General features: G+C 40.0%; 1 protein-coding gene across 3 annotated transcripts; it reads left to right on the forward strand.

Moving 5' to 3' along the window:
• The first annotated feature begins 305 nt into the window (after positions 1-305).
• Positions 306-15335, forward strand: rad51.L (RAD51 recombinase L homeolog). Of its 3 annotated transcripts, XM_018228654.2 has the most exons (11): positions 432-449; positions 1617-1825; positions 3517-3615; positions 6036-6173; positions 7057-7174; positions 7458-7549; positions 11029-11123; positions 12298-12411; positions 12540-12669; positions 14343-14464; positions 14572-15335. In XM_018228654.2, exons 3-11 carry the CDS (start codon positions 3538-3540, stop codon positions 14693-14695), a joined length of 1011 nt encoding a protein of 336 aa, XP_018084143.1. In that variant the 5' UTR covers positions 432-449; positions 1617-1825; positions 3517-3537; the 3' UTR covers positions 14696-15335.
• Positions 15336-15854: the final 519 nt, after the last annotated feature.

Genomic DNA, 15854 nt, shown 5'->3' on the forward strand with positions numbered 1-15854 from the left:
TAAGTAAGCCCTAACAACAAGAAAGTAGTTAAAATTGCAAGTGTGACAGCTTCAGAACAAATAAATATTTATATTTAATAATAATTTAGAAGTACATTTAAAGGTGAACGACCCCTTTCTAGTTAGAATCAGTAGATAGAGCGTCAGCCCCCGGGTAATGCAGGGAGAGGAAGGAGAGAGCTGCAGTCGGGCTATATTCAAATATAACACGTTTTCTACCCAATGACATATTTTACTGGCCAAGAATTTAACCACGTTACATCTACTCTCCAATCTGCGCGTTTATTATGCCAACTGAGTGGGACAAGCCCAGACTAGACAACTTAACTAGGACCCACAATTCGCTCAGCTCCACTCATTGAAGCGCATTCTTTAGTGGGCGGGGTTGTGCGTGTGACGTGCACGCAGGGTTCGGCGGGAGTTTCGGACTGGGCCCGTGGATCAGCTGGGTAAGTGTAGTACATATGATAGAGACGTCCTTGTTGATTGTAGAGGGTCCATTAGCGGCGCTTGCTGCCCCATGAGTCTGTGTAGATGAGGGTCCGGCTGTATAATGGGACACTTGATGTTTGGCTAAGGGCGAGCTCATGTAGTATAACAAAGGGAACATAAGTGCTGCTGTTGTGTAACAGCTCCGGGATACCTACTAGCAGAGTGTGTAACGTATGAGGGACACTCTCTCTCAGGGATTAGGTTTCTAGACTCTAGTACCATTTACTTACATGAGTGTCCGTTTCAGCAGGGCTTGTACCTGGGGAAATGATTGAGTTTGTAGTTGCTGGACATGTTTGTTGGTTAGATCACTTGCCTACATCTTCTGCCTCCCCCGCTGTCCATCAGCTCTCAGCGGTCTCTACCACAGGGGCAGGGCTGTTGGAGAACAGGGCTCCCCTGGCAGTGCAGGAAGACTAATACAAGGGACCCTGTGAGACACTTTCAAATGTAGAAAGAAATTAAACTTCCTGCCAAATAAGGCCTGTGATTGGCTATTGGTAGCTCCTATGAGGACTGGCAGCCTACAGGAGACTTTTTAACTGTACATCTGTTTTTATACAACTAAAACTTGCCTGGAATTCAAAAATAAGCTCCTGCTTTGAGGCCACTGGGAACAACATCCAAGGGGTTGGTGAGTAAGGGTAGGACTACACGGACGTTTCCGACGCGCTGAGACAAAACTCGGGCGTCAAATCGTATGCGTCCGAAATAAGGTAGATAGAAATGTCCGATGAAGTCGCAGCATTGATCCGACGCAACATGACTCTCGTCTGCATCGGACAGTCACATCGGATCAATGCTGCGACTTCATCCTACATTTCTATCTCTCACCTTATTTCTGTGATTTGATGCCGGAGTTTTGACGCAGCGCGTTGGATCGCACCGAAAACGTCTGTGTAGTCCTACCCTAACATGTTGCTTGTGAGCCACTGGTTGAGGATCGGGTTGCCACCTTTTCTGGAAACAAATACCAGCCTTCCTGTATTCTTGCTGTTTTTTCCGATTAATAACATTGGCATCAAGCATCATTTTTACTGGCCAGGAAGCGGAAATTGTGTGACCACGCCCATTTTTGTGGCGACACCCCTTAATCACCATGTTCATTTTACAAAATTTGGCAGATTATGAAAGTTTGAACATATTTCTGTGTTATTACACTATCGCACACTGGGCGATAAGGGGATTAATCGCCTTGTCTTTGCGGCAATCAATCTTCCTGAACGCCTTCCTTCTGTCTTGCACCGGCTATAATGAAAAGTCGCCCTCTGCATGGCACACGCGGCACTTCGTCTTCCAAAGTCGCTCGAAGTTTGCTCGGGACAGTTGGGAGGTACTTGTCTTGTGACCTATAAAAACTTGTCAGCTAACTGTTTACTATGAGTTACTAGATGTGTGCAAGCAAGACTTTTAATTATATTGTAACATACTTATATTTTTTGTTCGTATTCCTCCAGAGACCCTATAATGTTAGGGGACTACAGGGTTTTTCACCTTTTAGTATGATGTACAGTGATATTCTTAGACAATTTGCTGTTGATTTTCATTTCTTTTGAGATATTTCGCATTTTATTCAGCAGTTCTCAGTTTGCAATTTCAGCAATCTGGTTTCTAGGGTCCAAATTATTTTAGCAACCATGCACTCGTTTGAATAAGAGACTGGAATATGAATAGGAGAGGCCTGAATACAAAGATGAGTAATAAAAAAGTAGCCTTACAAAGCATTTGTTTTTAGATGGGGTCAGTGACCCCCATTTGCAAGCTGGAAAGAGTCAGAAGAAGAAAAATAATTAAAAAACTATAAAAGATGATCAATGATGACCAGTTGAAAAGTTGCTTGGAATTGGCCATTCTGTAACATACTGAAAGTTAACTTTAAGGTGAACCACCCTGTTAACTGACTTTTTGCAAGCTGGTGGCAAATTGCTGACACTCATAGTCAATATTTCCAAGTAAAAATCTCCTGACAAGCAATGAAGAGCCATTTATAGCTGTTGCCCTAAAGGGGAATATGCAGATAGCGGTCCCCCGAGTACTTGAAATGTAATTTGAAAAAAAAAAACACACACACACAGAAAAAGCAGATTTTTTTTAGATCTGCTGCTGCATCTTTAGCAAAGTAATTTCTAATCAATACTAATTAATAAGAATCAATATTTGTCAGTGGAACACACCTGGAAACTGAGGGAGGAGGAGGTCTCTGAGGAAGTGCGTAGACACTAGACATGTCAGACCTCAGAGTCTGTTTTATCAGATGCGTTAAAGATGGATGTTTTTTAAATGTAAACATTGATCTGTGTGGCCCTTGAAGTTTCCTGGAGTGCACTGATACAATTGAACACTTGCTGGGAGTTTTTTTGTTTATGATCCATCATTCTCTATGGCCTAAGGGTAAGGCCACACTGGGCGTTTTGGGGAGATTTGGTTCCCTCACTCTGCGCCGGCTAAAATGAAAAAACGTCGGCTCCAATCACAGGCGGCGATACGTTTTCCGAAGTCGCCCAAAGTTTCCTCGTGAGGCAACTTCCGGCTACTTTGGAAAACGGACCGCAGCTTGTGATTAGCGCCGGCGTTTTTTCATTTTAGCTGGCGCAGAGTGAGGGAAGGCGTTTGGGGAGATTAGTCGCCAGGTGACCAAAACGCCCAGTGTGGCCTAACCCTTAGATGTATTTTGAACTGTATACACCTGGTCTTTTGATGTTTAAAGGGATCCTGTCATGACATGACTTGGGGCAGCTGGGAAATTGACAATATGTCTAGCCCCATGTCAGATTTCAAAATTGAATATAAAAAAATCTGTTTGCTCTTTTGAGAAATGGATTTCAGTGCAGAATTCTGCTGGAGCAGCACTATTAACTGATTCATTTTGAAAAAATTTTTTTTTTCCCATGACAGTATCCCTTTAATCACATTCCTAATAAAGGCATGACACAACATGTTACTGCATTTCTATAATGTGCACTACACTAATAAACACACGGCCAAATGCTAAGCATGTTTTATACTCATTATTTTTCTGTTCAGAGACATTGACACTCTCCAGAAATGGCCATGCAAGCTCACTATCAAGCAGAAGCCACAGAAGAAGAGAATTTTGGGCCACAGGCAATAACCCGACTGGAGGTAAAGTAACTGAGTATTAACCAAAAAAAAAGATGTTTGCTATAGTATATCCAACAGCTGAGTTGACTAGGAAGGAATAATGGCCTTGACTTAAGTAGATTGTACTTGATCCCAACTAAGATATAATTAATCCTTATTTGAAGCAAAACCAGCCAATTGGATTTATTTAGGGAGTTATTTATCAAAGTTGTGTTTTCCATGAAAAATTCATTTTCGAGGTTATTTTTTAATTAATAGCCTTTACGATAGTTAATAGCCTTCATGATGTTCGAGTTTTTTTCAGAGGGTTTTGCCCGAAAACTAAAATAAATTTAATTTAATTGATCGAGTTTTCGGGTTGTTAATGCCGAAATTGCTGATTCTAGTTTTTTCTTAAATTAGAAACCATTGAAGATGTGGTTTAAAAAAAGCTCACACAACTCCCTTAATTCCCTTAATGTTTACATGATTTTCTAGTAGATTTAAGGTATGAAAACCCAAATTATGGAAAGATCCATAAAACCCCAGGTCCCAAGCATTCAGGATAACTAGTCCCATACCTGTATAACAATCCAGAGACGCATATAGTCAGTTTTATTATTTCAGCTATTAAGACCTAGTTGAAAGGAAATTATCCCATGGCATTCAGATGGCAATTTGAAAGTCTAGTTTATCATCCAGAAGGGCTGAAAGGTAATGCATGGATTAAATACATTTAAGCCTATCTATGACCAGAGTAATAACAAGGGAGTTGTTTAGCCAGTGTAAAGCAATGGCCCAATGGGTAGCTCCCAGGATTTGAGAAACGAGTTTACATGGTTGTAGTAGGAATGCACCGAATCCAGGATTCGATTCGGGATTCAGCCATTTTTTCAGATGGATTCAGCCGAATCCTTCTGCCCGGCTGAACCGAATCCTAATTTGCATATGCAAATTAGGGACGGGAGGGAAATCCCGTGACGTTTTGTCACAAATGTAGATTCGGTTTGGTATTTGGAGGAATCTTTTGCAAGGGATTCGGGGGTTTGGCTGAATCCAAAATAGTGGATTTGGTGCATCCCTAGGTTGTAGTGTAAGTTTAGGGTCCATAGCTGAACATATCCTAAATGTAGATGATGGTAACGACAAGTGTATATCTTTCAGCGCATATACCATGTTAGACTGGATAAGAGAAGAGGGGTTTTGGAAAAACTTATTGATAAAAGAGAAGCACGGTGGATGTTTACCTTAGAAACAGAAAACCGATAGGTTTGAATATAGATTCAGGAATTTAAATACTATATAGAATTGGAGATAATTAGGATATCTGTACCGGAGAATATGGAGACCAAATTTTGGCAATAGCACTATGAAAACTTCCATAACATGATATAAATTACCCGTGGATTAAAATAGCATACGTGGAAAATGCTTACTGTATTTATAGCTTGTGTTGTTTTTAAGATTTTAAAGAATATAGGTATGGTAATAAAAAGACTTTAGGTAATACATAGTAACATAGTAAGTTAGGTTGAAAAAAGACACACGTCCATCAAATTCAACATTTTTTACTTTTTTTTAACCTGCCTAACTGCCAGTTGATCCAGAGGAAGGCAAAAAAAACATCTGAAGCCTCTCCAATTTGCCTCAGAGGGGGAAAAAATTCCTTCCTGACTCCAAAATGGCAATCGGACCAGTCCCTGGATCAACTTGTACTATGAGCTATCTCCCATAACCCTGTATTCCCTCACTTGCTAAAAATCTATCCAACCCCTTCTTAAATCTATCTAATGTATCAGCCTGTACAACTGATTCAGAGAGAGAATTCCACATCTTCACAGCTCTCGCTGTAAGAAATCCCTTCCGAATATTTAGGTGGAACCTCTTTTCTTCTAATCGGAAGTGACCTCGTGTCAGCTGGAAAGACCTACTGGTAAATAAAGCATTAGAGAGATTATTATATGATCCCCTTATATATTTATACACAGTTATCATATCACCCCTTAATGAACCTTTAAGGATCACATAGTATGTATTGTCTGTAATTATGATTTGCTATCAAGTTTTTGTCAAAAACTATATTACACTCTAAGGAAGTGCCATGGGGCACAAAACTTGTCCGTGGTGAGTACTATGCACTGTACCATAGCTGACAAAATCTGATCAGTATTCAATAAAGTCATATTTTTGTTCGTTTTTAAAAACGTATCAAAGAGATCCGTATTTGTGATATAAATTTAGGGTAAGGCAAGGATAATAATGCTCAGTGGTTAGCCCTATAATCTGAGAAGCCATTTGAAAACATTTGAAAACAATCCCACCCAGAGACCACTTTAATTAGCAATTTTACACTTACAAAGAAATTTTAATCCATTGAAAATGTTCAATGGACGTGTACTGGAACGTTTCATTAGGCAGTAGATCTTTTCTCGCTTAAGTCTTCCATTCTCCCTTACTAACAGCAATGTGGGATAAATGCAAATGATGTCAAGAAACTGGAGGACGCCGGGTTCCACACGGTAGAAGCGGTGGCTTATGCGCCAAAGAAGGAACTGCTCAATATAAAAGGCATTAGTGAGGCTAAAGCTGAAAAAATCCTAGTAAGTTCGCACACACACGCACTGATTTCAGCAGCAATACTGCAACCAACCACTTTCTCTCTTTGTGTGGCTTGATGGCTTACTGATTAACACCACTGTGACACCACATTAGTGCATAATAAATATCTTTTTTATATTTGAGATAATGAAAGTATGTTTGAAGAAACTTGCCCTTTTTAGAGATAATGTGCACAGTCATTCTTGTCCCTAAACTGTTTTACTAGCCACATTCAAATGTAAAAAGAGTTGGAGACCAACACAAGCCTGAAAAATGTCCCTGGGATGCCAAATAAGGGCTATGATTGGCTATTTGGAAGACCCCATGTGGACTGGCAGCCTACTACCGATTGGCAGTACACCTGATTTTTATGCAATTAAAACTAGGGATGCACCGAATCCAGGATTCGGCCAAATCTTTCTGGCCGAACCGAATCCTAATTTGCATATGCAAATTAGGGGCGGGGTGGGAAACTGCATTGACTTTTTGTCACAAAACAAGGAAGAAAAACGTTTTCACTTTTCTACCCCTAATTTGCATATGCAAAATCGGATTCAGTTCGGTATTCGGCTGAATCTTTCGCCAAGGATTTGGGGGTTCGGCTGAATCCAAAATAGTGGATTCGGTGCATCCCTAATTTAAAACTTGCCTGTAATTCAAAGATAAGCCCCTGCTTTGAGGCCACTGAGAGCAACATCCAAGGGGTTGGTGAGCAACATGTTACTCTCAAGACATTAGTTGGGCATCACATTTGAAGACCTTTGCGATGGTTATCCCTTCATATATTTTTCTTTAGTATCCTAGGACATGTAGGTTTGACAACATGGGGTATATTTACAGTGGGCAACTAACATTGAAATTGTGTATGCTTTGCTTATTTTTAAGGCCGAAGCTGCCAAACTGGTTCCCATGGGATTTACTACAGCCACTGAGTTTCACCAGAGGCGCTCTGAAATAATACAAATCGGTACTGGTTCCAAAGAGCTCGACAAGCTACTACAAGGTGCAGGAAACTTCCGTGACACTTAACCTTGGTTATAGTTATAATGTAGTTAAAGCTATGGAAAATCATTTCTGTGTTCTTGGAATTGTCTACAAGAATAGTTTTCTACAAATAACGTCTGTTGCTTTGTGAATAACACGGCTTTGTTTCACTTGAGCAAATCTGACATTATTTTGTTGGCACTGCTTACAGGTGCTTCCCGGCAGGATCCTCTAGGGACCATATGAGACATGGTTAAATGTATTTCAGTAATTGAAAGCAAATTCTTCTTTTTCTCCACTAGGGGGCATTGAAACTGGCTCTATCACAGAGATGTTTGGTGAGTTTCGCACTGGGAAGACTCAGCTGTGTCACACTCTTGCTGTTACCTGTCAGGTAAGGAGACTTCTGTACACTACTGTGCCCTATATTATAGATAACCCAGACAGGGACATTTCTGCTATTGATGAACGTTAGCCCTGAAGACAAGCAGACTTGGACTAGTTAGACTGCTGGAAGTCCAAGTTTGGACATCCCTCATGAAGACTGTATGAATCGTAGGACCTAATCTAGCTTAAGACATCATTTCTCAAATAAGGAGGCCAGCCTTCTTCTGGTATTCACTTGCAGTTCTGCTGAGGTCTACGTGGACACTTTGTATTGTGTTCCTTTCCATAGTCGTGGTCCAAAATGATTCTGTTCTCTTTAATGACATCCCTACAGCAAGAGAGAAAAAAATGGAGAGTAAAACAAAATCATTAAAGTAAAAGAATTCTTTTGCCTTTTACTTATCTCACCAGCATAAAGCCATTATTTGTGATTTAGATTGCTATGTGGAAAGCTAGATTCTTGTCAGTGGATGCAGGCAAATTGAAATGTTCAATTAAATAACAAGAACTGGGTATAGCCTTTTTTTAAAACAATATGTATTATATAAATTTTTTATTAATTCTTTATAAATGGGGTTGTTACATAATAATGAAGAGATAACAAAGGAAAAAGGGGAAAAAAAGTATCCAGTATTGTAGATTTGTGAGCAGTAAGGTACACTTACCAATACTAACTAACCAATACTAACAGGGGGTCCAGGTGCTCAAACCCCAGACCTTGAGCTTTCGGAGGTAATATCATACCGTATATACTATAAGCCGAGTTTTTCAGCCCCCAAAATATTCTGAAAAACTGTACCTCGGCTTATACTCGGTTCAAGCGCCCAAGAATAGTCGCCGGTGCCCAAGAATAGTCGCCGGCATCTAAGAATATTCGCCGGCGTCCAAAAACGAGACGCCGGCACCTCCAATGGGAGCAGAAACCCTCAATTTTTTGATTGAAGCTGCTGCATTTCTCACCCTAGGCTTATACTCGAGTCAAAAAGCTTTCCCAGTTTTTGGAGGTAAAATTAGGTACCTCGGCTTATACTCGGGACAGCTTATACTCGAGTATATACGGTACATTGAAGGCTGACACAAAAGCTGGACTTCAAAATATGATGCAAATAAAAAATGATTTATAACGCAAAAAGGAACATCTCAGAGGGTGGCCTTACGCGTTTCATGCCTTGTGTGCTTTTTAAGTGGGCACTTGGTCATAAAGCACAAGCCCACAAGGCATGACACATGTAAGGCCACCCTCTGAGATGTTTATTTTTGCGTAATAAATCATGAACACTGCTGTATTCACAAGTCATTTCTGCTCCAGTGTAATGAAGTTGTGCTGTCTGTGCCCTGTAAAGGAGAACTAAATCCTAGGGATGCACCGAATCCACTATTTTGGAATTGGCCGAACCCCCGAATCTTTTGCGAAAGATTCAGACAAATATCGAACTGAATCCTAATTTGCATATGCAGATTAAGGGTGGCAAAACATATTTTACTTCCTTGTTTTGTGACAAAAAGTCACGTGATTTCCCTCCCCGTCCCTAATTTGCATATGCAAATTCAGGTTCGGCTGGGCAGAAGGATTCGGCCGAATCCTGGATTCGGTGCCTCTTTACTAAATCCTAAAAATGCATACAGCTAGAAATGCCATATTTATTTACTTAACCAGTCTAAAGCTTCAGCATCTCTGTAGTAGTAATGATTCAGGTCTTCAAAGTTGTCAGGAGTTTCTGATTGTGGCTTTTGTTAGGACACGCACATGCTCAGTGGGCTCTGGGCAGCTGACATCTAGAAGAAAATTAGGTTTGCCTGTCATATAAGCTGATGCTACAGGCCTGATGATTACATTTTGATGCTAATTGTGCTGGTTTCTGATATGCCTGGCCTATCCGAATCCCAATTTGCATATGCAAATGAGGGGCCAGAAAACAAAACGAGGAAGTAAAAAAAATTCCACTTCCTCCCCCCCTAATTTGCATGTGCAATTTACGAAGGATTCAGGGATTCGGCCAAATCCAAAATAGCAGATTCGGTGCATCCTTAATATATATATACTGTATTCAGTATATTATGCATTGGTCCCTAAGCTCAGTAAGTGACAGCAGCACAGATCATGTGCAGTGAATCAGCAGAAAAGGAGATGGGGAGCTACTGGGGCATCTTTGGAGACACAGATCTTTACTGCTAAAGGGCTGTGGTTGCCTTGGGCTGGTACAGAAGCACAAAACATAATTTATGCATTTGTTCCCTACTTCTTTAGTTAATCTTTAGTTCTCCTTTTAAATAGATAAGGCTGTGCTGCATGTGTGCAAAGAATATTTCTTCATGGTATATAGGTCTTTATATGTTAGTGTTACTGCAGGTAAAGTTGCTGTACCGTGTTAGCCAGGAAAAATTTACAGGGCAACCCTTTTGAAATAAAAAAAAAATACAAAAGTGGTATAAAGGTGATACCTTTATTGGCTAACTAATATAATCATAGCAAGCTTTCAGAACATTTTAGTTCCTTTTAGGTAATCGGCTTGAAAAAGGAACTAAATTGTTCTGAATGCTTGCTATGATTATATTAGTTAGCCAATAAAGGTATCACCTTTATACCACTTTTGTTATTTTTTTTATTTAAAAAGGGTTGCCCTGTAATATGTTAGTGTTGTAATGCTAATAGTTCACACTCATTCAGCTCGCAATGAACTGCCAAAGTCTGCTTGCAAAATAGGAAAATATCTATTAATGGTGCCATAATATCACCAGAATCTTGATCCTTAATATTTATGATGGAATGAGCCTGCGACAAAGCACATCTGGGCTTGACACCTGTTTGGTAAAATGGGTGACTCACCTTTAAGTTAACTTCTAATATGGTACAGAATGGCTAATTCTAAGGAACTTTTCAAATGGTCTTCACTTTTTCTTTTAAATAGTCTTTTCATTATTTGCCTCCTTCTTCTAACTCTTTCAAACTTTCAGATGACCCCATCTAAAAAGCAAATGCTCTGTAAGGCTACAAATTTGTTACTGCTACTTTTTTCTTTTATTCCAGTCTCTTATTTAAAGCAATGCATGGTTTCTAGGGTAATCTGGCTGCTGAAATTGCAAACTGCAGAGCTGCTGGGGAAAAAAAAACTAAATAATTAAAAAAAACTAAATAATTAAAAAAAACACAAATTAAAAAATAAAAAAACAATTGCAAATTGTCTCGAAATATCACTCTACATCATACTAAAAGTTAACTCAAAGGTGAACAACCCCTTTAAAACTATGGATTAAGGGACACGTGTTTAATACTAAAATTCAGGGCAGTTACACTGGATTACTATTCATCTTTTTGTGGCATAATTGGTTTTGCTGTGTGTGTGTGCAGTTAATTTTTTTTAAAAATTCTTGCTTGTGGCTGTATGTGTTAATACACATACAGCCACGAGCAAGAATTTAAAAAAAAAAAACTGACTTTTCCTTGTCCTGGTCCCTGTCTGAGGAATTGCCTTTCTTTGTTTCCAGCTTCCCATTGATCGAGGTGGTGGCGAGGGGAAGGCCATGTACATCGATACAGAAGGAACCTTTCGTCCAGAACGTTTGCTTGCTGTGGCTGAAAGGTAATTTCTTAAATTGACCAGTTCGCATTCTGCAAAAAAAATCTTTGTAATTTTCTCTCTACTTCAATAGCATTGGAAAGAAATGATATTGCATCAAAAGAAATATTTCTGAGAACAGAGGCATGACAGACAGAATATCATATTCAGATTTTATCATTAGGCCAAAATTTAGAAATATAACTGTAAATGTGATGCTGCCCATGTGGGACAAAGTAGTCTTGCAATCACATCTCCGTAAAAGGGGTAGTTCGCATTTAAAGGGATGCTGTCATGGGAAAACATTAATTTTTTCAAAATGCATCAGATAATAGTGCTGCTCCAGTAGATTTCTGCACTGAAATCTGTTTAGCAATTTCTTTAATTTTGAAATCTGACATGGGGCTGGATGTATTGTCAGGTTCCCAGGTGCCCCCAGTCGTGTGAGTTGTTCTCTGATAAACTTCAGTCACTCTTTACTGCTGTACTGCAAGTTTGAGTGATATCAACCCCCTTCTTCCCCTCCCCCCCCCAGCAGCCTAACAACAGAACAATGGGAAGGTAACCAGATAGCAGCTCCCTAACATGAGATAACAGCTGCCTCGTAGATATAAGAATAGCACGCAATAGTAAAATCCAGGTCCCACTGAGATACCTTGAGTTACATTGAGCAGGAGAAACAACAGCCTGCCAGAAAGCAGTTCCATACTAAAGTGCTGGCTCTTTCTGAAAGCACATGACCAGGCAAAAATGACCTGAGATGTCTGCCTACACACCAATATTACAACTACAAAAAATACACTTACTGGTTCAGGAATTCACTTTTACATGGTAAAGAGTAAATTATTTGCAGTGTAATTTAGAAATAAAAACTACGTCATAAAAATCATGAGAGAATCCCTTACTTTTAGTATCTTATAAAATGGCCAATTCCTAACAATGGCAGTCCCAAGGCTTGTTCAGACATCACTGAAATCTCACTCAGCCTGACATTTTATACAAGCGGTTCATTAACTTATACGTCTGAGAGCCATAGTGGTCCCAGAGCGCAAGTCCTGTTGTGATGGACAGCAGTAATATTTTGCACCATTTGCAAATAGATTTGTTTGTGGCTATGAAAAGGTTTCTGCGAGGGAAATAGAGCTCCATGACATTCTATACTGTATGTGTGTGTATTAATGTTCTCCTTTTTCCTTAGATATGGATTATCGGGAAGTGATGTTCTTGATAACGTTGCTTACGCCCGTGCCTTTAACACCGACCATCAGACCCAACTCTTGTACCAAGCGTCAGCCATGATGGCAGAGTCAAGGTAATTATATCTGCAGTCTGCGTAAAGCAAAGCCTGTACGCAGGCGGGAAGTTGTGCTCGGGAGAGCGGGTACGAGTCGGGAAAAACGGACCTGCACATCACTAATCCTTGACCCATTTGCTCCACAGATATGCCCTTCTTATAGTGGACAGTGCGACTGCACTTTACAGGACTGATTATTCTGGAAGAGGGGAGCTTTCAGCACGACAAATGCACTTGGCTCGCTTTCTTAGGATGTTACTCCGACTCGCTGATGAGGTAAAAGTAGTGCTGGAAAGAACAGTAACCTCTGAGAGACTAATTCAATTGGTCAACTTAAATGTGCCAGTCTGCTGTTGGATCCATTTTTCTAACTCTGTTCTGCCTGGTAAATCGTCAGCTTTGCTAAAAATGGATCTGTGACCAGAAATGTAGATCAATGATCAGGAGACACATGGTAAATTCTGTTCCTCTGTATTGTAAAGGCTTATTTATGTTGCCAGCACTCCTGCATGGAGTTGCTTTACATTGCGTTAACAGGCAGAAACTTTACCTGAGGCGGAGCTAATGAGACAGAACACATTTTCTGGATACCTGGAACAAATATTTCCAATTCGTGTAAATGTCTAATTGGCATAAGAAAAAAATCCCAAAATCCAAAAGCTGCAGCTAGAGGTGCAACATTTATATAGTTACCCAGTATTTTTAAGGGAAAGCACACCCAGAGGCCCCCCCCCTCCCCAGATTAAAATTAAAATAGATTTAAGAAGAAAATAATCCGTATAGCGGAGAATTACTTTAACAGGGGGTCTCCCTACTGGGAATATATTAGGTAAAACACACTTTATTAATTTAAAATAAACATGCACATTAAAAAACTGGACATAGCAGCAATATGTTAGGTGTAGTATCAATCCATTTGTTTCAATAAAGGTAAAGATAATAACACATTTAAATGAGTACTGTTAGGGATTTTAAAAAGAAACATTGCTGCAAGCCCCCCGATGCGCATTTCACCCCCATAGCTTTTTCAAAAGGGAAAAAGCTATGGATGAAATGCGCATTGGGGTGGACTCGCAGCAATGTTAAGGTGAGGACCAAAGGATTGTGCAGTGCCAGGATGAAATCACCTGCTGGCATTATTTCTATGGGAAACTTTTTTTAATCACTAACAGTACCCAGGTAGTCAATTAAATGTGTTATTATCTTTTTAAATGGATTGATGCTACACCTAATTGCTGCTATGTCAAATTTTTTTAATATGTATGTGTATTTTAAATTTGGAATAAATAAAGTCTACTTTACGTAGGAATGCACCGAATCCAAGATTCGGATTGGCATTTGGCTAGGATTCTGCCTTTTTCCGCAGGATTCGGCCGATCCTTCTGCCCAGCTGATCCAAATCAGGAGCGGGAAATCACGTGACTTTTAGTCACAAAACAAGGAAGTAAAAATGGTTTCCCTTCCCACCTAATTTGCATACGCAAATCGGGATTCGGTTCGGTATTCGGCCACATCTTTCGTGAAGGATTCAGGGTTTTGGCCAAATCCAAAATAGTGGATTCAGTGCATCCCTAGTTTTACCTAATATATTCCCAGTAGTGAAACCCCTTGTTTAAGTAATTCTCAGCTACACTGATTTTTTTTCTTCTTAAATGTCCTAATTGGTCAGATAACTAGAAGATATTTATTCAAATCAACTGCCCCCATGGTAAACCAGATCCACCATATCACACATGGACGTTTGTTGTGTGATAGGATGCAAACAACATAAAAGGACATATGGTTATGATATTTCTTCTTGCCCTATCAGATTTTGAGCAGATAAGTTAATTGTGTTGCTCCGTACTGTGAGCTGATAATTACCAGTCCGATCAAGATGGACTGAATCATCAGCCATTGTTTTATCAAGCCTTAATAACCCTTTATATATTTTTTTCTTGCCTCTTCAGTTTGGAGTTGCAGTCGTCATCACAAACCAGGTGGTTGCCCAAGTAGATGGAGCTGCCATGTTTGCTGCTGATCCCAAGAAGCCCATTGGAGGAAATATTATAGCTCACGCATCTACTACACGGTAAAGCAACATTTCTGGCAACTCAAATTAGTCTGGGAATTTGTTGCACTTGTATGGAAAATTGTAGATAGACAGCTGTTGACTTGTCCAATCCATTCTTCCCGCAGGTTATATCTGAGGAAGGGCCGCGGTGAAACGCGTATCTGCAAAATCTACGATTCCCCCTGCCTCCCTGAAGCAGAGGCAATGTTTGCAATTAATGCTGATGGGGTGGGAGATGCCAAGGACTGAGCTGTGCAAAGTACCACACCAAATGCATTCACTTCTGATCTGTCTGTCCTGATAGTGGCAAAGGTCCCAAAAGTGGCTTGTCACTAATCAGCTGGAAAAGGCACTTGGGAATGGCAAACTTTTGGCAAACAGATTAAAGCTATAGGCAACACCATTGAAGAAAGATTCCTATGCAATGGCCGTTGTTTATACATCTACAATGAACTGCTTGTCGACAAGGATGGAGGCCAAGCATCAATACTCTATATCTGTTTCTACCCACAAAAGGAAAATGGCTTTATCTATCTACAAATGCCCGTGTCCATATGTTGGGTGAAACATGCTGGTCCGACCTCTTTTCCTATAAAACCGCACATAATATTACTGGAGGCAAGCACCTCAGACCTCCAGATACAAACTGTCGTGTAGAAGCCTGAAAAGCAATAGAACTCCTTCAGCAAATTGGATGGAATGAGAGAGGCAAATTCCGAGAATGCCCTGATCTACTGAGAAATTATTTCTGTAATATACATGTTATGATAATATACATGTTATGAATATGTTTTTGATGAGCTTCAAGAAATTTTTTTGTTTTAGTTAAAGGATGTGAATATATGTATATAGATGGATATGCTGTTTAAATATAAGCTTCATAACCGCTCATCCTTTTCTGTGGTCATTATTACAAAGGCTTGATCAGGTGCTGGGTTACATTCATGGATTGTTGCGACTACTAAAATAACTTACAATGTAAGGGGTATAATGCTTGTAATGCTCTAATGCTTGTTGTTGCTCCACTAACACAAAATATACCTGCAGTCCACAGTCCCTTCCTAGAGAATATTATCTCCACTGTTACTATAGGTACCATCTCTCCCTACTATACCTGCTATCCCACAGTCACACTCCCTTCCCAGAGACTATTATCCCACTGTTACTATAGGCACCATCTCTCCCTACTATACCTGCTATCCCACAGTCACACTCCCTTCCCAGAGACTATTATCCTACTGTTACTATAGACACCATCTCTCCCTACTATACCTGCTATCCCACAGTCACACTCACTTCCCAGTGACTATTATCCCACTGTTACTATAGGCACCATCTCTCCCTACTATACCTGCTATCCCACAGCCACACTCCCTTCCCAGAGACTATTATCCACTGTTACTATATA

The sequence above is a fragment of the Xenopus laevis genome, chromosome 8L, assembly GCF_017654675.1.
Source record: "Xenopus laevis strain J_2021 chromosome 8L, Xenopus_laevis_v10.1, whole genome shotgun sequence".
Classification (NCBI taxonomy): domain Eukaryota; kingdom Metazoa; phylum Chordata; class Amphibia; order Anura; family Pipidae; genus Xenopus; species Xenopus laevis.